This window comes from Pseudorca crassidens, chromosome 1 (genome assembly GCF_039906515.1).
Source record: "Pseudorca crassidens isolate mPseCra1 chromosome 1, mPseCra1.hap1, whole genome shotgun sequence".
NCBI classification, from domain to species: domain Eukaryota; kingdom Metazoa; phylum Chordata; class Mammalia; order Artiodactyla; family Delphinidae; genus Pseudorca; species Pseudorca crassidens.
In genome coordinates this window covers 113,141,112-113,164,374 of record NC_090296.1, presented here as the reverse complement: position 1 = coordinate 113,164,374, position 23,263 = coordinate 113,141,112, and the positions used below count along the sequence as shown (strand labels likewise).

Genomic DNA, 23,263 nt, shown 5'->3' with positions numbered 1-23,263 from the left:
TACTCAGAAAACTAACTGTAAGACGCTGATGAAAGAAGTTGAAGATGACACAGACAGATGGAAAGATAGACCACATTCATGGATTGGAAGAATTAGTATTGTTAAAATGACCATACTACCCAGGTGATCTACAAATTCAATGCAAACCCCATCAAAATACCAAGGACATTTTTCACAGAACTAAAACAAACACTTTTAAAGTTTGTATGGAAACACAAAAGACCACAAAAAGCCAAAACAATCTTGAGAAAGAACAGAGCTGGAGGAATCACACTCCGTGGCTTCAAACTATACTACAAAGATACAGTAATAAAAACAATAAGGTACTGGCATAAAAACAGACACACAGATCAATGGAACAGAACAGAAAGCCCAGAAATAAACCAACACACCTATGGTCAATTAATCTATGCAAAAGGAGATGAGAATATACAATGGAAAAAAAGTCTCTTCAATAAATGGTCCTGGAACAAATGGGGCCTAATGAAACTTAAAAGCTTTTACACAGCAAAGGAAACTATAAACAAGATGAAAAGACAACCCTCAGAATGGGAGAAAATATTTGCAAACAAATCAACAAAGGATTAATCTCCAAAATATATAAATAGCTCATGCAGCTCAATATTTTAAAAAATAAACAACCCAATCAAAAAATGGGCAGAAGACCTAAATAGACATTTCTCCAAAGAAGACATACAGATGGTCAAGAGGTACATGAAAAGCTGCTCAACATCACTAATTATTAGAGAAATGCAAATCAAAACTACAATGAGGTATCACCTCACACCAGTTAGAATGGGCATCATCAGAAAATCTACAAACGACACTGCGGAGCAACTAAGCCCATGTGCCACAACTAAGCCTGCGCTCTAAAATCCGTGGATCACAACTACTGAGCCCATGTGCCACAACTACTGAAGCCCTCGTGCCTAGAGCCCGTGCTCTGCAACAAGAGAAGCCATCGCAATGAGAAGCCCGTGCGCCACAACGAAGAGCAGCCCACACTCGCTACGACTAGAGAAAGCCCACGTGCAGCAACAAAGACCCAACGCAGCCAAAAATAAGTAAATTAGTAATTAAAAAAAGAATATCTATGATTTACATGGATAACAGAGTCACAGGTTCTGCTAATACTATTGTGGTTTGCTGCCTACATTCATAATAGAAGGAAATGCTAATTTTCAGTTTGACCAGTATACATTTTTTTCCCACTCAAGTTCATGGACCTACTGCATTACACCATGGACTCAAGTTCAAGAACTCCTTTTCTAACGAAGCCTTCTCCTGCCAGCACCAGATCGGATGAACCACTCTGGGCCCCAGCCACACTCTGTTTAAAATGCTGGCTTAGCACCTTTCACACAGCCTGCCTTGTTAACATCTCTAAATCACTGAGGGACTCCAGTCTTCTTCCTTTATTTATCTTCGCTATCTTAGACAGGTATGGCCCCTTTAATGCACTTAGCAAATCCCCATCAGCAGTCTGTGATGCACACAGGCGAACAGAGCTCTCAAAATCAGCCTGGAGCTAGTGAGTAGGTAATGCAAAGACACTGACCAGGAGGCTTCTGCCTTCCCTTACTTGTTTTCCCCTTAGATCCAAGCCCCAGGGCAAATTCAGACAAACAGATACACCTGCTTGGGATGTCCACTCTAAGATGCTCCCTGGACTGTGGCACTTCAGGAGCTCAGGTGTCCACCTTTCCTCTAACCACCTATCCTGGATCTTTGCACAGCCTGCTCTGCCAGGCACCTGTCTCACACCATGTGTGCCCTGCCCTGCACTAGGATCGCTCTCTCTGAAGCAAGTGTGGAAGACTGGGTCACCTGCTGACCTCCTATATGGAGGATAAAGGGCAAAGGAAAGCAGAGGCCAGATCTGTAACAAGTGCTCCACAACAATGCCTTTCAAACTCAACTCTTCACGATCCTCCAGGACTGCGCTTTGCAAACTTTAGTTTTTAAAAATCACCACAAGAGATTGCTAAAACAGACTGCTGGATGCCACCTCCAAAGATTCTGATGCAACAGCTCTGCAGTGGAGCCCAGGGATCTGTATTTCTAACAAGTTTCCAGGTGATGCTGATACACCTGCCCCAAGGACCACCCTTTAAGCAGCAAGTGCTAAGATACTCTTTGCTGATTTCCAAGGTTTCCAGGGGCTTCTAGTTTGTACAGAATTTCCTTCTGGTTCCTCCTCATGTCCCTGACCTCCAAGAGTTAGGGCTGCCTCAAGATTCAGTCCAGAAAGTTCTTCTCTATCTCGACTCATCACTCTCTTGGTGAACACATTCAACTTCATGACTTCAAAGTGCATCCATATGCTGACGACTCAATGCCAACTTGACGGCTCCAGTTGGGTGTCTAAAAGGTGTCTCAAACATGCCCCAAACTAAACTCCACATTTGCCTCTACAGGTCCCTCTACCCTTTCAATTGAGCAGGCGATATATTCTGGAGCAATCCTTGATTTCTCTCTTTTTCATACTCCACATACAATCAGCAGCAAGAACCTTCAAATTATAGCCAGACTCGGACCAATTCTTCTATGCTGTCACCATCCAAACCACCATCTTCTCTGCCTGAAATACTCCAGTAGCCTCCTAACTGGTCTCTCTGATTCTATTCCAGTCCCGCCTGCAAGTTTATTTCCTACAAAACAGCCAGAGTGGTCTCTCTCTTTTTCTTTTAGTTAAAAAATACTTGATTGTTAAAAAGTGCTAGCCATCATTAAAAAAAAAAAAAAAGAAAATCTACAAACGACAAATGCTGGGGAGGGTATGGAGAAAAGGAAACCCTCTTGCACTGTTGGTGGGAATGTAAATGGATACAGCCACTATGGAGAACAGCATGGAGGTTCCTTAAAAAACTAAAAATAGAATTACCATACGACCCAGCAATCCCACTACTGGGCATATACCCTAAGAAAACCATAATTCAAAAAGACATACGCACCCCAATGTTCATTGCAGGACTATTTACAATAGCCAGGTTATGGAAGCAACCTAAATGTCCATCGACAGACAAATGGATAAAGACATGTGGTACATATATACAATGGAATATTACTCAGCCATGAAAAGGAATGAAATTGGGTCATTTGTAGAGATGTGGATAGAGCTAGAGATGGTTATACAGAGTGAAGTAAGTCAGAAAGAGAAAAACAAATATCGTATATTAATGCATATATGTGGAATCTAGAAAAATGGTACAGATGAACCGGTTTGCAAGGCAGAAATAGACACAGATGTAGAGAACAAACGTATGGACACCAAGGGGGTAAAGCCGGGGGGTGATGGGATGCATTGGGAGATGGAGATTGACATATATACACTAATATGTATAAAATAGATAACTAATAAGAACCTGCTGTATAAAAAAATAAAATAAAATTCAAAAGAAAAAACAAGAACAGGGCAATGTGAAAAAATAAAAATAAATGGTCCTGGGAAAACCAGGCAGCTTCATGTAAAAGAATGAAATTAGAGCATTGTCTAACACCATATACAAAAATACACTCAAAATGGATTAAAGACCTAAATGTAAGGCAGGAGGCTATAAAACTCCTAGAAGAAAACATAGGCAGAACACTCTTTGACATAAACCGTAGCAATATTTTTTTGGATCTGTCCCCTACAGCAAAGGGAAAAAAAGCAAAAACAGGGCTTCCCTGGTGGCACAGTGGTTGAGAGTCCGCCTGCTGATGCAGGGAACACGGGTTCGTGCCCCGGTCCGGGAGGATCCCACATGCCGCAGAGCAGCTAGGCCCGTGAGCCATGGCTGCTGAGCTTGTGCGTCCGGAGCCTGTGCTCTGCAATGGGAGAGGCCACAACAGTAAGAGGCCCGCGTACCACAAAAAAAAAAAAAAAAAAACAGCCTACTTAATGGGACAAAATATTTGCAAACCATGCAACTGATAAGGGCTTAATATCCAAAATATTTATACAGCTCAGACAGCCCAACATCAAAAAACCACCAACCAGATTGAAAAATGGGCAGAAGACCTGAATAGACATTTTTCCAAAGAGGACATGCAGATGGCCAACAGACACAGGAAAAGATGCTCAAGATCATTAATTATCAGAGAAATGCAAATCAAAACCACAATGATGTATCACACTTCACTCCTGTTAGAATGGCTATCATCAAAAAGAACACAAATAACAAATGTTGGTGAGGAAGTGGAGAAAAGGGAACCCTAATACACTGTTGGTGGGAATGTAAATTGGTGCAGCCACTGTAGGAAACAACACTGAAGTTTCTCAAAAAACTAAAAATAGAACTACCATATGATCCAGCAATTTCACTACTGGGTATCTACCTGAAAACACAAAAACATTAATTCGAAAAGATACATACACACCATGTTCATAGCAGCATTATTTACAATTGCTAAGATATGGAAGCAACCTAAATGTCCATCAACAGAAAAATGGATAAAGAAAATATACACACAATGGAACACCACTCAGCCATGAAAAAAAGATTGAATTTTGCCATTTGCAGCAACATGGATGGACTTGCAGGGAATTATGCTTAATGAAATGAGTCAAAGAAAGAAAAATACTGTATGATATCACTTACATGTGGAATCTAAAAACTAAAACCACCTACTAAATATAACATAAAAGAAAGAGACTCACAGATATAGAGAACAAACTAGTGGTTACCAGTGGGAAGGGGAAGGGGCAAGATAGGGGTAGGGGATTAACAGGTACAAACTACTATATATAAAAATAAATAAGTTATAAGAATATACTGCAATAGAATTAGAAATGAAAAAGGAGAAGTAACAACTGACACTGCAGAAACACAAAAGATCATGAGAGATTACTACAAGCAACTCTATGCCAATAAAATGGACAACCTGGAAGAAATGGACACATTCTTAGAAATGCACAACCTGCCAAGACTGAATCAGGAAGAAACAGAAAATATGAACAGACCCATCACAAGCACTGAAATTGAAACTGTGATTAAAAATCTTCCAACAAAGAAAAGCCCAGGACCAGATGCCTTCACAGGTGAATTCTATCAAACATTTAAAGAAGAGCTAACGCCTATCCTTCTCAAACTCTTCCAAAATATAGCAGAGGGAGGACCATTCCCAAATTCATTCGATGAGGCCACCATCACCTTGATACCAAAACCAGAAAAGGATGTCACAAAGAAAGAAAACTACAGGCCAATATCACTGATGAACATAGATGCAAAAATCCTCAACGAAATACTAGCAAACAGAATCCAAGAGCACATTAAAAGGATCATACACCATGATCAAGGGGGGTTTATTCCAGGAATGCAAGGATTCTTCAATATATGCAAATCAATCAACGTGATACACCATATTAACAAATTGAAGGAGAAAAACCATATGATCATCTCAATAGATGCAAAGAAAGCTTTTGACAAAACTCAACACCCATTTATGATAAAAACCCTGCAGAAAGTAGGCATAGAGGGACATTTCCTCAACATAATACAGGCCATATATGACAAACCCACAGCCAATATCATCCTCAATAGTGAAAAACTGAAAGCATTTCCACTAAGATCAGGAAAAAGACAAGGTTGCCCACTCTCACCACTCTTATTCAACATAGTTTTGGAAGTTTTAGCCACGGCAATCAGAGAAGAAAAGGAAATAAAAGGAATCCAAATCGGAAAAGAAGAAGTAAAGCTGTCACTGTTTAAAGATGACATGATACTATACATAGAGAATCCTAAAGATGCTACCAGAAAACTACTAGAGCTTATCAATGACTCTGGTAAAGTAGCAGGATACAAAATTAATGCACAGAAATCTCTGGCATTTCTATACACTAATGATGAAAACCCTGAAAGTGAAATCAAGAAAACACTCCCATTTACCACTGCAACAAAAAGAATGAAATATCTAGGAATAAACCTACCTAAGGAGACAAAAGACCTGTATGCAGAAAATTATGACACTGATGAAAGAAATTAAAGATGATACAAATAGGTGGAGAGATATACCATGTTCTTGGATTGGAAGAATCAACATTGTGAAAATGACTCTACTACCCAAAGCTATCTACAGACTCAATGCAATCCCTATCAAACTACCACTGGCATTTTTCACAGAACTACAACAAAAAATTTCACACTTTGTATGGAAACACAAAAGACCCCGAATAGCCAAAGCAATCTAGAGAACGAAAAATGGAGCTGGAGGAATCAGGCTCCCTGACCTCAGACTATACTACAAAGCTACAGTAATCAAGACAGTATGGTACTGGCACAAAAACAGAAAGATAGATCAATGGAACAGGATAGAAAGCCCAGAGATAAACCCACGCACATATGGTCACCTTATCTTTGATAAAGGAGGTAGGAATGTACAGTGGAGAAAGGACAGCCTCTTCAATAAGTGGTGCTGGGAAAACTGGACAGCTACATGTAAAACTGTGAGATTAGATCACTCCCTAACACCATACACAAAAATAAGCTCAAAAGGGATTAAAGACCTAAATGTAAGGCCAGAAACTATCAAACTCTTAGAGGAAAACATAGGCAGAACACTCTATGACATAAATCACAGCAAGATCCTTTTTGACCCACCTCCTAGAGAAATGGAAATTAAAGCAAAAATAAACAAATGGGACCTAATGAAACTTCAAAGCTTTTGCACAGCAAAGGAAACCATAAACAAGACCAAAAGACAACCGTCAGAATGGGAGAAAATATTTGCAAATGAAGCAAGTGACAAAGGATTAATTTCCAAAATTTACAAGCAGCTCATGCAGCTCAATAACAAAGAAACAAACAACCCAATCCAAACCTGGGCAGAAGACCTAAATAGACATTTCTCCAAAGAAGATATACAGACTGCCAACAAACACATGAAAGAATGCTCAACATCATTAATCATTAGAGAAATGCAAATCAAAACTACAATGAGATATCATCTCACACCAGTCAGAATGGCCATCATCAAAAAATCTACAAACAATAAATGCTGGAGAGGGTGTGGAGAAAAGGGAACACTCTGGCACTGCTGGTGGGAATGTGAATTGGTTCAGCCACTATGGAGAACAGTATGGAGGTTCCTTAAAAAACTACAAATAGAACTACCATATGACCCAGCAATCCCACTACTGGGCATATACCCTGAGAAAACCAAAATTCAAAAAGAGTCATGTACCAAAATGTTCATTGCAGCTCTATTTACAATAGCCCAGAGATGGAAACAACCTAAGTGCCCATCATCGGACGAATGGATAAAGATGATGTGGCACATATATACAATGGAATATTACTCAGCCATAAAAAGAAACGAAATTGAGCTATTTTTAACGAGGTGGATAGACCTAGAGTCTGTCATACAAAGTGAAGTAAGTCAGAAAGAGAAAGACAAATACTGTATGCTAACACATATATATGGAATTTAAGGAAAAAAAATGTCATGAAGAGCCTAGGGGTAAGACAGGAATAAAGACACGGACCTACTGGAGAACGGACGTGAGGATATGGGGCGGGGGAAGGGTGAGCTGTGACAAAGCGAGAGAGAGGCATGGACATATATACACTACCAAACGTAAGGTAGATAGCTAGTGGGAAGCAGCCGCATGGCACAGGGATATCGGCTTGGTGCTTTGTGACAGCCTGGAGGGGTGGGATAGGGAGGGTGAGAGGGAGGGAGACGCAAGAGGGAAGACATATGGGAACATATGTATATGTATAACTGATTCACTTTGTTATAAAGCAAAAACTAACACACCATTGTAAAGCAATTATACCCCAATAAAGATGTTAAAAAAAAGAATATACTGTACAGCACAGGCAATATAGCCAATATGTTATAATAAGTATAAATGGAGTATATCTTTTAAAAATTGTGAATCTTTGGGCTTCCCTGGTGGCACAGTGGTTGAGAATCCGCCTGCCGATGCAGGGGACACGGGTTCGTGCCCCGGTCCGGGAAAATCCCACATGCCGCGGAGCGGCTGGGCCCGTGAGCCATGGCCGCTGAGCCTGCACGTCTGGAGCCTGTGCTCTGCAACGGAAGAGGCCACAACAGTGAGAGGCCTGCGTACCACAGAAAAAAAAATTGTGAATCATTATATGTACACCTAAAAGTTATACAATATTGTACATCAACAATACTTCAACTAAAAAAAGTTACCTCAGCTCTGTGCTGTCAGTGCCTCCACCTCCCTCCTCAGAGACAGAAAAGAGGATCAAGATGGCAGAGTAGGAGGACATAGAGCTCACCACCCCCCCCACAAACACATCAAAAATACATCTACATGTGTAACAATTCTTGTGGAAAACCAACTGGAAACTGGCAGAAGAACGCCTATATAACCAAACCTGCGAGAAAGATTTCCATGTAACTGGGTAAGACAGGTAAAAAAGCCATTGGATTGGGACCCTCGCCCTGGAGAGCAAGCAAGTTGAGCCACAATCTGGGTATCCCAGTCCTGGGGGTCTTGCATGGAGGACACAAGCCCACTTGCCTGCTGGGAAATCCACTGGGATAGACAGAAGGGCTGGAGAAGCCTAGACTCCACTCACAAGGAGTATGCTCATGCTGGCTCACTAACAATCAGGGCAGAGAGAGCCTTGCACTGGCTGCTGCCACCTCACCACACTTCCCAATCCAAAGGGGTCAACACCTCAGCTCTGCCCACTCCACACCACAGCTTAGCGCTGGATCTGGCAGACACGTCCTGAGAGAAGTCTGCCACAGAGGCAGCCCAGATCTCTGGTGGGCAGTGCAGCCACCTCAGTTCCTGCAGCCACACATCACAGCCCCCAGCCTCAGCCTGCTCCACAGCATAGCCTTGCAGTAGATCTGATATAAACACAACTGAGGAAGGGACACGACTTTGGGCTGCTTCTGAGCAGAACTGTGGATGCATACACAGGTAGCACATAGGTCCCCTGTGACTGCATGGGCCTCACTTGCTCCAGCAACTACCTCATTTGCAGCAGGGCACGTGCCCAAAGGCAACAGAGCCTGACTGAACCCAACCCTCAGGGCTTCTACTTCAACAACTGAGGAGCAGACCCCACCCCTGACAGAGCTGTGACAGCCGCGGAGCAGAGGGGAAGTCCTGCCTCACACCCTGCACAGGCTTTAGATACTCCAACACCAACCACACACCCCTATCAAGGGGATAATGGCCAGCACTTCCTGAGGGAAGATGTGGCTGTCATCCATACCGAACCAGCCCTCTCACCAAAAACACTGGACACACACGGTCTACACACAGACACTCCCACAAAAAAATGCCTCTTCGAGACCACAGTAGATAACTGTTTCTCCTAAATTCATAGAGACAGAGAACGTTAAGTCAAATAAATGAAAAGGCAGAGGAATGAATCCCAATTAAAAGAGCAAGAGATATCCTCTGAAATAATAATGAAACAGAGCTCACCAGTCTACTAGACACCGAGTTCAAAAAGGTAATAAAAATGCTACCTGAAGTAAGAAAGATTATCATTAGAAACACAGATCACCGTAACAAGGAACTAGAAGCTACAAAGATGAACCAATCAAAGATAGATGATGCAGGGACTTCCTTGGTGGTGCAGTGGTTAAGAATCCGCCTGCCAATGCAGGGGACACAGGTTCAAGCCCTGGTCTGGGAAGATCCCACAGGCCACAGAGCAACTAAGTCTGTGCACCACAACTACTGAGCCTACGCTCTAGAGCCTGCGTGCCACTATTACGGAAGCCCACGCACCTAGAGCCCATACTCCGCAACAAGAGAAGCCACTGCAATGAGGAGCCTGTGCACTGCAAAGAAGAGTAGCCCCTTCTCACCACAACTAGAGAAAGCCCGCATGCAGCAATGAAGACCCAACACAGCCAAAAAATAAATAAAATTTTAAAAAACAGACAATTCAATTGCCTATATGAAAACCAATGTTGAAGCAATCAATAGTCAACTAACTGACACAGGAGAATGAATAAGTGATTTGGAAGACAGAATAATGGAAATCACCCAATCAGAAGAGCAGACAGAAAGACAAATGAAAAAAAAAAAATGAAAGCGACATACAAGCCTTATATAATATAAAACATGCCAACCTACACATAATAGGGGTTCCAGAAGGAGAAGAGAGAGAGAAGGGGATCAAAAATGCGTTTGAAGAAAGTAAGGCTGGAAACTTCCCAAACCTAAAGAAGGAAACAGATATCCAGGTACAGGAAGCACAGAGGCTCCCAAATAAGATAAACCCAAAGAGACCCAGACCAAAACATATTATAATTAAAATAGCAAAATTTAAAGAGCAGATTCTAAAGGCAGCAAGAGAAAAACAAAGAGTCAGTTAAAGGGACCCCCCACCACATAAGGCTCAGTTGATTTCCCTGCACAAACTTTGCAGGCCAGAAGCGCGTAGCATGAATGTAGTCAAAGTACTGAAAGGGAAAAACTTGCAACCTAGGATACTCTACCCAGCAAGAGTATCATTTAGAATAGAAGGAGAGAGAAAGAATTTCTCAGACAAACATAAACTAAAAGAACTCAGCAATACTAACCCTACCCTAAAAGAAATATTGAAGGGTCTTCTCTAATAGAGGAAAGACAAAAGTCTACAGGGAAGGGAAAATCATAATAGGAAAGGCAAATATATAAAAAGATTGAAGATCACTTAAATAAGCCAGTACATAGATTAAAAAACAACTTAAAAAATTGTAAAAGTGACTTTAGGGCTTCCCTGGTGGCACAGGGAAGCGAATCCGCCTGCCAACGCAGGGGACGCGGGTTTGAGCCCTGGTCCGGGAGGATCCCACGTGCCGTGGAGTGGCTAAGCCTGTGCACCACAACTACTGAGCCTGCGCTCTAGAGTCCACGAGCCACAACTGCTGACTCTGCGAGCCACAACTGCTGAGACTGCATGCCACAACTACTGAAGCCCACGTCCCTAGAGCCCGTGCTCCACAAGAGAGGCCACCGCGATGAGCCCGTGCACCACAGCGAAGGGTGGCCCCCGCTCACCGCAACTAGAGAGGGTCCTGTGCAGCAGTGAAGACCCAATGCAGCCAAAAATAAATTAATTCATTAGTTTTTTTAAAAAGTGACTTTAACTATCAATACAATAAACAGTAAAAGGATAAGCATGAAGATGTAAAATAGGACATCAAAATCACAAAATGTGGGTAAGGGGAGTATAAAAATGTAGATCTTTTAGAGTGTGTTTGAACTTGAACGACTACCAGTTTAAAGCAAGTAGATTTAGTTATGGGTCAACATACTTGACCCCATGGTAACCACAAATCAGAAACATACAACAGGGGCTTCCCTGGTGGCGCAGTGATTGAGAGTCCACCTGCCGATGCAGGGAACACGGGTTTGTGCCTCGGTCCGGGAAGATCCCACATGCCGCGGAGCAGCTGGGCCCGTGAGCCATGGCCACTGAGCCTGCGCGTCTGGAGCCTGTGCTCCGCAACGGGAGAGGCCACAACAGCGAGAGGCCCGCGTACCGCAAAAAAACAAAAAAAAAACCAAAAAAAAAAACATACAACAGATTCACACAAACCAAAAAGAAAGGAACTCAAACATACTACAAAAGAAAATCATCAAACCACAAAAGGAAAAACAAACAAAAAGAAATGAACAAAGAAGAGCTACAAAAACAACTGGAAAACAAGGATTAAAATTCCCCGCAAACAAAAGTCCAGAACTGGACGGCTTCACTGGGGAATACTACCAAACATATAAAGAACTTATACTGAATCTTCTCAAACTATTCCAAAAAACTGAAAAGGAGGGAACACTCCCAAATTCATTCTATGAGGCCACCATCACCCTGATATCAAAACCAGACAAAGATACTACAAAAAATGAAAATGACAGGCCAACGTCTTTCATGAATATAGATGCGAAAATACTCAACAAAATATTGGCAAACTGAATCCAACAATACATAAAAGGGATCATATACCATGATCAAGTTGGATTCACTCCAGAGTTGCAAGGATGGCTCAACATATGCAGATCAATCAATGTGATGCACCACATCAACAAAAGAAAACACAAAAACCATGATCATCTCAATAGATGCAGAAAAAGCATTTGACAAATTCAACATCCATTCATGACAAAAACTCTCATCAAAGTGGGTATAGTGAGAACATATCTCAACATAATAAAGGCCATTTACAACAAACCCACAGCTGACATAATACTCAATGGTGAAAAGCTGAAAGTCTTCCCAATAAATTCAGGAACAAGGCAAAGATACCCACTCTCACCACTGTTATTCAACATATTATTGGAAGTTCTAGCCACAAAGTCAGACAAGAAAAAGAAATAAAATGTATCCAAATTGGAAGGGAAGAGGTAAAACTGTCACTATTTGCAGATGACAAGATACTCTATATAGAGAACCCCAAAGTCTCCACACAAAGACTACCAGAACTAATAAATGAATTCAGCAAGGTAGCAGGATAGAAGATTAATATACAGAAATTTGTTGCATTTCTTTATATGAACAATGAAATCAGAAAGTTTAAAAAAAAATCCCATTTAAAATCATGTAAAAAAATACCTGGGTATAAAGTTAACCAAGGAGTTGAAAGACCTATATGCTGAAAACTACAGGATACTGATAAAGGAAACTGAAGATGATTCAAAGAAATGGAAAGATATTCCATGTCCTTGGATTGGAAGAATTAATATTGTTAAAATGGCCATACTACCCAAGGCAATCTACAGATTTAATGTGATCCCTATCAAATTACCCATGACAGTTTTCACAGAACTAGAACAAATAATCCTAAAATTTATATGGAACCACAAAAGACCCAGAACTGCCAAAGCAATCATGAGGAAAAAGAAAAAAGCCGGATGTATAACCCTTCCAGGCTTCAGACTATACTATAAAGCTACAGTTAACAAAACATCCTGGTATTGGCACAAAAGCAGACATATAGATCAATGGAACAGAATAGAGAGCCTAGAACTAAACCCACACACCCATGGCCAATTAATTTATGCAAAAGAGGCAAGAATATACAATGGAGAAAAGATGGTCTCTTTAACAAGTGGTGTTGGGAAAGCTGGATGGCTACATGTATATCAACTGAAATTAGAACACTCCCTCACACCATACAAAAAATAAACTCAAAATGGTTTAAAGACCTAAATGTAAGACATGACAGCATAGAACGCCTAGAAGAGAACATGGGTGAAATACACTTTGACATAAATCATAGCAATATTTTCTTACATCAGCCTCTCAAGGCAAAAGAAATAACAGCAAAAATAAACAAATGGGACCTAATCAAACTTAAAAGCTTTTGCAGAGCAAAGGAAACGATCGAGAGGAACCAAGATGGTGGAGTAGAAGGACACGCTCTCGCTCCCTCTTGTGAGAACACCAAAATCACAACTAGCTGCTGGACAATCATCGACAGGAAGACACTGGAACTCACCAAAAAAGATACCCCACATCCAAGACAAAGGAGAAGCTACAATGAGAGGGTACGAGGGGCACAATCACAGTAAAATCAAATCCCATAACTGCTGGGTGGGTGACTCTCAAACTGGAGAACACTTATACCACATAAGTCCACCCACTGAAGGTTCTGAGCCCCACGTCAGGCTTCCCAACCTGGGGGTCCAGCAATGGGAGGAGGAATTCCTAGAGAATCAGACTTTGAAGCCTAGTGGGAATTGATTGCAGGACTTCGACAGGACTGGGGGAAACAGAGACTCCACTCTTGGAGGGCACACACAAAGTAGTGTGTGCATCGGGACCCAGGGAAAGGAGCAGTGACCCCATAGGAGACTGACCCAGACCTACCTGCTAGTGTTGGAGGGTCTCCTGCAGAGGCAGGGGGTGGCTGTGTGGCTGTGGCTCACCATGGGGACAAGGACACTGGCAGCAGAAGTTCTGGGAAGTACTCCTTGGCGTGAGCCCTCCCAGAGTCTGTCATTAGCCCCACCAAAGAGCCCAGGTAGGCTCCAGTGTTGGGTTGCCTCAGGCAAAACAACCAGCAGGGAGGGAACCCAGCCCCACCCATCAACAGTCAAATGGATTAAAGTTTTACTGAGGTCTGTCCACCAGAGCAACAGTCAGCTCTACCCACCACAAGTCCCTCCCATCAGGAAACTTACACAAGCCTCTTAGATAGCCTCATCCACCAGAGAGCAGACAGCAGAAGCAAGAAGAACTACAGTCCTGCAGCCTATGGAACAAAAACCACATTCGCAGAAAGATAGACAAGATGAAAAGGCAGAGGGCTATGTACCAGATGAAGGAACAAGATAAAACCTCAGAAAAACAACTAAATGAAGTGGAGATAGGCAACCTTCCAGAAAAAGAATTCAGAATAATGATAGTGAAAATGATACAGGACCTTAAAAAAAGAATGGAGGCAAAGATCGAGAAGATGCAAGAAATGTTTAACAAAGACTTAGAAGAATTAAAGAACAAACAGAGATTAACAATACAATAACTGAAATGAAACCTACACTGGATGGAACCAACAGCAGAAAAACTGAGGCAGAAGAACGGATAAGTGACCTGGAAGACAGAATGGTGGAATTCACTGCTGTGGAACAGAATAAAGAAAAAAGAATGAAAAGAAATGAAGACAGCCTAAGAGAACTCTGGGACAACATTAAACGCAACAACATTCACATTCAGAACAACATTCATCATAGGGGTCCCAGAAGGAGAAGAGAGAGAAAAAGGACTCGAGAAAGTATTTGAAGAGATTATAGTCAAAAACGTCCCTAACATGGGAAAGGAAATAGCCAACCAAGTTCAGGAAGTGCAGAGAGTCCCATACAGAATAAACCCAAGGAGAAACATGCCGAGACACATAGTAACCAAATTGGCAAAAATTAAAGACAAAGAAAAATGACTGAAAGCAGCAAGGGAAAAATGAAAAATAACATAAAAGGGAACTCCCTTAAGGTTAACAGCTGATTTCTCAGCAGAAACTCTACAAGGCAAAAGGGAGTGGCATGATATACTCAAAGTGATGAAAGGGAAAAACTTACAACCAAGATTACTCTAGCAAGGCAAGGAACTCATTCAGATTCCATGAAGAAATCAAAAGCTTTACAGACAAGCAAAAGCTAAGAGAATTCAGCACCACCAAACCAGCTCTACAACAAATGCTAAAGGAACTTCTGTAACTGGGAAACACAAGAGAAGAAAAGGATCTACAACAACAAACCCAAAACAATTAAGAAAATGGTATAGGAACATACCTATTGATAATTATCTTAAACATAAATGGATTAAATGCTCCAACCAAAAGACACAGTCTTGCTGAATGGATACAAAAACAAGACCCATATATATGCTGTCTACAAGAGACCCACTTCAGAACTAGGGACACATACAGACTGAAAGTGAGGGGATAGAAAAAGATATTCCATGCAAAGGGAAATCAAAAGAAAGCTGGAGTAGCTATACTCATATCAGATAAAATAGACTTTAAAATAAAGAATGTTACAAGAGACAAGGAAGGACACTACATAATGATCAAGGGATCAATCCAAGAAGAAGATATAACAATTATAAATATATATGCACCCAACATAGGAGCACCTCAATACATAAGGCAACTGCTAACAGCTATAAAAGAGGAAATCGACAGTAACACAGTCATAGTAGGGGACTTTAACACCTCACTTACCAATGGACCAATGGACAGATCATCCAAAATGAAAATAAATAAGAGAAGCTTTAAATGACACAATAGACCGATAGATTTAATGGATATTTATACGACATTCCATCCAAAACCAGCAGATTACACTGTCTTCTCAAGTGCGCACAGAACATTCTCCAGGATGAATCACATCTTGGGTCACAAATCAAGCCTCAGTAAATTTAAGAAAATTGAAATCATATGAAGCATCTTTTCTGACCACAACGCTATGAGATTGGATATCAATTATAGAGAAAAAAAACGTAAAAAACACAAATACATGGAGGCTAAACAATACGTTACTAAACAACCAAGATTCACTGAAGAAATCAAAGAGGAAATCAAAAAAATACCTAGAGACAAATGACAATGAAAACACGATGATCCAAAACCTATGGGATACAGCAAAAGCAGTTCTAAGAGGGAAGTTTATAGCTATACAAGCCTACCTGAAGAAACAAGAAAAATCTCAAGTAAACAATCTAACCTTACACCTAAAGGAACTAGAGAAGGAAGAACAAACAAAACCCAAAGTTAGCAGAAGGAAAGAAATCATAAAGATCAGAGCAGAAATAAATGAAATAGAAACAAAGAAAACAACAAAGATCAATAAAACTAAAAGCTGGTTCTTTGAAAGGATAAACAAAATTGATAAATCATTAGCAAGACTCATCAAGAAAAAGAGGGAGAGGACTCAAATCAATAAAATTAGAAATGAAAAAGGAGAGGTTACAACAGACACCACGGAAATGCAAAGCATCCTAAGAGACTACTACAGGCAACTCTATGCCAATAAAATGGACAACCTGGAAGAAATGGGTAAATTCTTAAAAAGGTATAACCTTCCAACACTGAACCAGGAAGAAACAGAAAATATGAACAGACCAATCACAAGCACTGAAATTGAAACTGTGATTTAAAATCTCCCAACAAACAAAAGTCCAGGACCCGATGGCTTCACAGGTGATTTCTATCAAACATTTAGAGAAGAGCTAACACCCATCCTTCTCAAACTCTTCCAAAAAATTGCAGAGGAAGGAATACTCCCAAGCTCATTCTATGAGGCCACCATCACCCTGATACCAAAACCAGACAAAGACACTACAAAAAAAGAAAATTACAGACCAATATCACTGATGAATATAGATGCAAAAAAACTCAACAAAATACTAGCAAACAGAATCCAACAACACATTAAAAGGATCATACACCATGACCAAGTGGGATTTATCCCAGGGATGCAAGGATTCTTCAATATATGCAAATCAATCAATGTGACACACATTAACAAACTGAAGAAGAAAAACCGTATGATCATCTCAATAGATGCAGAGAAAGCTTTTGACAAAATTCAACACCCATTTATGATAAAAACCCTGCAGAAAGTAGGCATAGAGGGACCTTTCCTCAACATAATAAAGGCCATATATGACAAGCCCACAGTCAACATCATCCTCAATGGTGAAAAACTGAAAGCATTTCCACTAAGTTCAGGAACAAGACAAGGTTGCCCACTGTCACCACTCTTATTCAACATAGTTTTGGAAGTTTTAGCCACAGCAATCAGAGAAGAAAAGGAAATAAAAGGAATCCAAATCGGAAAAGAAGAAGTAAAGCTGTCACTGTTTGCAGATGACATGATACTATACATAGAGAATCCTAAAGATGTCACCAGAAAACTACTAGAGCTAATCAATGAATTTGGTAAATAAAGTAGCAGGATACAAAAATTAATGCACAGAAATCTCTGGCATTCCTATATACTAATGATGAAAAATCTGAAGGTGAAATCAAGAAAACACTCCCATTTACCACTGCAACAAAAAGAATAAAATATCTAGGAATAAACCTACCTAAGGAGACAAAAGACCTGTATGCAGAAAATTATAAGACACTGATGAAAGAAATTAAAGATGGTACAAATAGATGGAGAGATATACCATGTTCTTGGATTGGAAGAATCAACATTGTGAAAATGACTCTACTACCCAAAGCAATCTACAGATTCAATGCAATCCCTATCAAACTACCACTGGCATTTTTCACAGAACTACAACAAAAAATTTCACAATCTGTATGGAAACACAAAAGACCCCGAATAGCCAAAGCAATCTTGAGAACGAAAAACGGAGCTGGAGGAATCAGGCTCCCTGACTACAGACTATACTACAAAGCTACAGTAATCAAGACAGTATGGTACTGGCACAAAAACAGAAAGATAGATCAATGGAACAGGATAGAAAGCCCAGAGATAAACCCACGCACATATGGTCACCTTATCTTTGATAAAGGAGGTAGGAATGTACAGTGGAGAAAGGACAGCCTCTTCAATAAGTGGTGCTGGGAAAACTGGACAGCTACATGTAAAAGTATGAGATTAGATCACTCCCTAACACCATACACAAAAATAAGCTCAAAATGGATTAAAGACCTAAATGTAAGGCCAGAAACTATCAAACTCCTAGAGGAAAACATAGGCAGAACACTCTATGACATAAATCACAGCAAGATCCTTTTTGACCCACTTCCTAGAGAAATGGAAATAAAAACAAAAATAAACAAATAGGACCTAATGAAACTTCAAAGCTTTTGCACAGCAAAGGAAACCATAAACAAGACCAAAAGACAACCCTCAGAATGGGAGAAAATATTTGCAAATGAAGCAAGTGACAAAGGATTAATTTCCAAAATTTACAAGTAGCTCATGCAGCTCAATAACAAACAAACAAACAACCCAATCCAAAAATGGGCAGAAGACCTAAACAGATATTTCTCCAAAGAAGATATACAGACTGCCAACAAACACATGAAAGAATGCTCAACATCATTAATCATTAGAGAAATGCAAATCAAAACTACAATGAGGTATCATCTCACACCAGTCAGAATGGCCATCATCAAAAAATCTACAAACAATAAATGCTGGAGAGGGTGTGGAGAAAAGGGAACACTCTTGCACTGCTGGTGGGAATGTGAATTGTTCCAGCCACTATGGAGAACAGTATGGAGGTTCCTTAAAAAACTACAAATAGAACTACCATATGACCCAGCAATCCCACTACTGGGCATATACCCTGAGAAAACCAAAATTCAAAAAGAGTCATGCACCAAAATGTTCATTGCAGCTCTATTTACAATAGCCCGGAGATGGAAACAACCTAAGTGCCCATCATCGGATGAATGGATAAAGAAGATGTGGCACATATATACAATGGAATATTACTCAGCCATAAAAGGAAACAAAATTGAGCTATTTGTAATGAGGTGGATAGACCTAGAGTCTGTGATACAGAGTGAAGTAAGTCAGAAAGAGAACGACAAATACCGTATGCTAACACATATATATGGAATTTAAGAAAAAAAATGTCATGGAGAACCTAGGGGTAAGACAGGAATAAAGACACAGACCTACTGGAGAACGGACTTGAGGATATGGGGAGGGGGAACGGTGAGCTGTGACAGGGCGAGAGAGAGGCATGGACATATACACACTAACAAACGTAAGGTAGATAGCTAGTGGGAAGCAGCTGCATGTCACAGGGATATCGGCTCGGTGCTTTGTGACTGCCTGGAGGGGTGGGATAGGGAGTGTGGGAGGTAGGGAGAGGCAAGAGATATAGGAACATATGTATATGTATAACTGATTCACTTTGTTATAAAGCAGACACTAACACACCACTGTAAAGCAATTATATCCCAATAAAGATGTTAAAAAAAAAGGATCATACACCATGATCAAGTGGGATTTATCCCAGGGATGCGAGGATTCTTCAATATATGCAAATCAATCAATGTGACACACCATATTAACAAACTGAAGAAGAAAAACCATATGATCATCTCAGTAGATGCAGAAAAAGCTTTTGACAAAATTCAACACCCATTTATTATAAAAACTCTCCAGAAAGGTGGGCATAGAGCAAACCTACCTCAACATAATAAAGGCCATATACGACAAATCCACACAAACATCATTCTCAATGGTGAAAAACTGAAGGATTCCCTCTAAGATCAGGAACGAGAGAAGGATGTCCACTCTCACCACTATTATTCAAGATAGTTTTGGAAGTCCTAGCCCTGTCAATCAGAGAAGAAAAAGAAATAAAAGGAATACAAACTGGAAAAGAAGTAAAACTGTCACTGTTTGCAGTTGACATGATACTATACTTAGAGAATCCTAAAGATGCCACCAGAAAACTACTAGAGCTAATCAATGAATGTGGTAAAGTTGCAGGATACAAAATTAATGCACAGAAATCTCCTGCATTCTTATACACTAATGATGAAAAATCTGAAGGAGAAATTATGAAAACATTCCCATTTACCACTGCAACAAAAAGAATAAAATACCTAGGAATAACCCTACCTAGGGAGACAAAAGACCTGTATGCAGAAAACTATAAGACTGATGAAAGAAATTAAAGATGATACCAACAGATGGAGAGATATACCATGTTCTTGGATTAGAAGAATCAATATTGTGAAAATGACTATACTACCCAAAGCAATCTACAGATTCAGTGCAATCCCTATCAAACTACCAATGGCATTTTTTACGTAACTAGAACTAATCATCTTAAAATTTGTATGGAGACACAAAAGACCCCGAATAGGCAAAGCAGTCTTGAGGGAAAAAAATGGAGCTGGAGGAATCAGACTCCCTGACTTCAGACTACATACAAAGCTAGAGTCATCAAGACAATACGGTACTGGCACAAAAACAGAAATATAGACCAATGGAACAGGATAGAAAGCCCAGAGATAAACTCACACACCTATGGTCAACTAATCTATGACAAAGGAGGCAAAGATATACAGTCGAGAAAGGACAGCCTCTTCAATAAGTGGTGCTGGGAAAACTGGACAGCTACATGTAAAAGAATGAAATTAGAACACTCCCTAACACCATACACAAAAATAAACTTAAAATGTATTAGAGACCTAAATGTAAGACCAGACACTATAAAACTCTAGAGAAAAACATAGGAAGAACACTCTTTGACATAAATCACAGCAAGATCTTTTTTGATCCACCTCCTAGAGTAATGGAAATAAAAACAAAAATAAACAAATGGGACCTAGTGAAACTTCAAAGCTTTTGCACAGCAAAGGAAACCATAAACAAGACGAAAAGATAACCCTCAGAATGGGAGAAAATATTTGCAAACGAATCAACAAATGATTAATCTCCAAAATATATAAACAGCTCATGCAGCTCAAAATTAAAGAAACCAACAACCCAATCCAAAAATGGGCATAAGACCTAAATAGACATTTCTCCAAAGAAGACATACAGATGGACAATAAGCACATGAAAAGCTGCTCAACATCACCAATTATTAGAGAAATGCAAGTCAAAACTACAGTGAGGTATCACCTCACACCAGTAAGAATGGGCATCATCAAAAAATCTACAAGCAGGGGCTTCCCTGGTGGTGCAGTGGTTGAGAGTCCGCCTGCCGATGCAGGGGACATGGGTTCGTGCCCAGGTCCGGGAGGATCCCACATGCCGCGGAGCGGCTGGGCCCGTGAGCCATGGCCGCTGAGCCTGCGCGTCCGGAGCTTGTGCTCCGCAATGGGAGAGGCCACAACAGTGAGAGGCCCAAGTACAGCAAAAAAAAAAAAAAAATCTACAAGCAACAAATGCTGGAGAGGGTGTGGAGAAAAGGGAACTCTCTTGCACTGTTGGTGGGAATGTAAATTGATACAGCCACTATGGAGAACAGTATGGAGGTTCCTTAAAAAACTAAAAATAGAATTACCATATGATCCAGCAATCCCACTACTGGGCATATACCCAGAGAAAATCATAATTCAAAAAGACACATGCAGCCCAACGTTCACTGCAGCACTATTTACAATAGCCAGGTCATGGAAGCAACCTAAATGCCCATCGACAGACAAATGGATAAAGAAGTTATGGTACATATATACAATGGAATATTACTCACCCATAAAATGGAACGAAATTGAGTCATTTGTTGAGACGTGGGTGGACCTCGAGACTGTCATACAGAGTGAAGTAAGTCATAAAGAGAAAAACAAATATCGTATATTAACGCATGTATGTGGAACCTAGAAAAATGGTACAGATGAACCGGTTTGCAGGGCAGAAGTTGAGACACAGATGTAGAGAACAAACGTATGGACACTAAGGGGGGAAAACCACGGTGGGGTGGGGATAGTGGTGTGCTGAATTGGGCGATTGGGATTGACATGTCTACACCGATGTGTATAAAATTGATGACTAATAAGAACCTGCAATATAAAAACCAACCAAAAAAACTAATACTAAACTTTCTTTGGTTTATTTGTATGGAAATTTGTTAATATGAATGTTTCAGGCATTACATGAAATTTCTAAAAATCTTATATGTTCTAGTATAATGTTATAAGTCATAATTCTAGTTATTACCTTAAAAAGTGTATCTCAGAAATAACTAAATTACCTTGTCATTTGCATTATTATGGACTTTCATCAAATCTTTAACCGTGGTCATTTTTATGTCTTTTGTCATTTACAGACAGTTCTGGGTGTACTCTGATGCTTCTGCAAAAATGTTCCTATAAAAGGGTTTCATCTTCAAGGAATTCATGGAAAAGACTCTGACAAGTACAGGTTTCTGGTAACTGACTATACTGCTGAACTGAATGAATAAGCATTTTCAGAACTCTAATGGAAAAGTGATGAATTCATAAAAGTGCTAACAAAAGATCAAGATGAAAAAAAAATTTATTACATGGGACTGAGTGAACTGATGAGGATGATTATAATTTTTGTGACTTTGTTTGAATAAAAAAAAATCCCACAAGGACTCAGAGGCAAAAAATATACAAATCAATTTTCACTGCAAAGTAAAGGAGCTGTTACAGTGGAGGATTACTGGACTGAATGTCAATATTATGACATAGTATGAGCGTGTTTCGTGTTTGGTAATTGCAATCATTGTTGCTTTTGTTGTGATCATCCATTTACAATGCTTGGTGTCCATTTACTTATCTCTTGTAAAAATAAAATACAGTGTGTGTGTGTGTGTGAGAGAGAGAGAGAAAAAAATAGGAAACCATCAACAAAACAAAAAGACAACCTACGGAATGGGAGAAAATATTTGCAAATGATGCAACATACAAGGGGTTAATATCCAAAATATACAAACAGGTCATTCAACTCAACATCAAAAAACAAACAACCCAATCAGAAAACGGGCAGAAGATCTAAATAGACATTTCTCCAAAGAAGACATACAGATGACCAATAGGCACATGAAAAGATGCCCAACATCATTAATGATTAGAGAAATGCAAATCAAAAGCACAATGAGATATCACCTTACACCTGTTATAATAGCTATCATCAAAAAGTCCACAAATAGCAAATGTTGGAGAGGATGTGGAGAAAAGTGTACCCTAATACACTGTTGGGAATGTAAACTGTTCAGCCACTATGGCAAACAGTATGGAGGTTCCTTAAAAAACTAAAAATAGGGACTTCCCTGGTGGTCCAGTGGTGAAGACTCTGGGCTCCCAAGGCAGGGGGCCTGGGTTCAATCCCTGGTCAGGGAATTAGATCCTGCATGCTGCAGCTAAGATCCCTGGCACAGCCCAAATAAATAAAAAT

The 23,263-nt window shown here is 40.2% G+C and overlaps 1 protein-coding gene across 1 annotated transcript in view; it reads left to right on the top strand.

The window, feature by feature from the left end:
• The window catches only part of SPG21 (SPG21 abhydrolase domain containing, maspardin), a 111,578-nt gene extending 88,899 nt beyond the window's left edge, over nt 1–22,679 (top strand). The window contains exon 10 of the mRNA XM_067750386.1: nt 22,170–22,679. Coding sequence (XP_067606487.1) covers nt 22,170–22,190 — 21 coding nt within the window. The 3' untranslated portion in view covers nt 22,191–22,679. The remainder of the gene's footprint in view (nt 1–22,169) is intronic.
• The last annotated feature ends 584 nt before the right edge of the window (nt 22,680–23,263 follow it).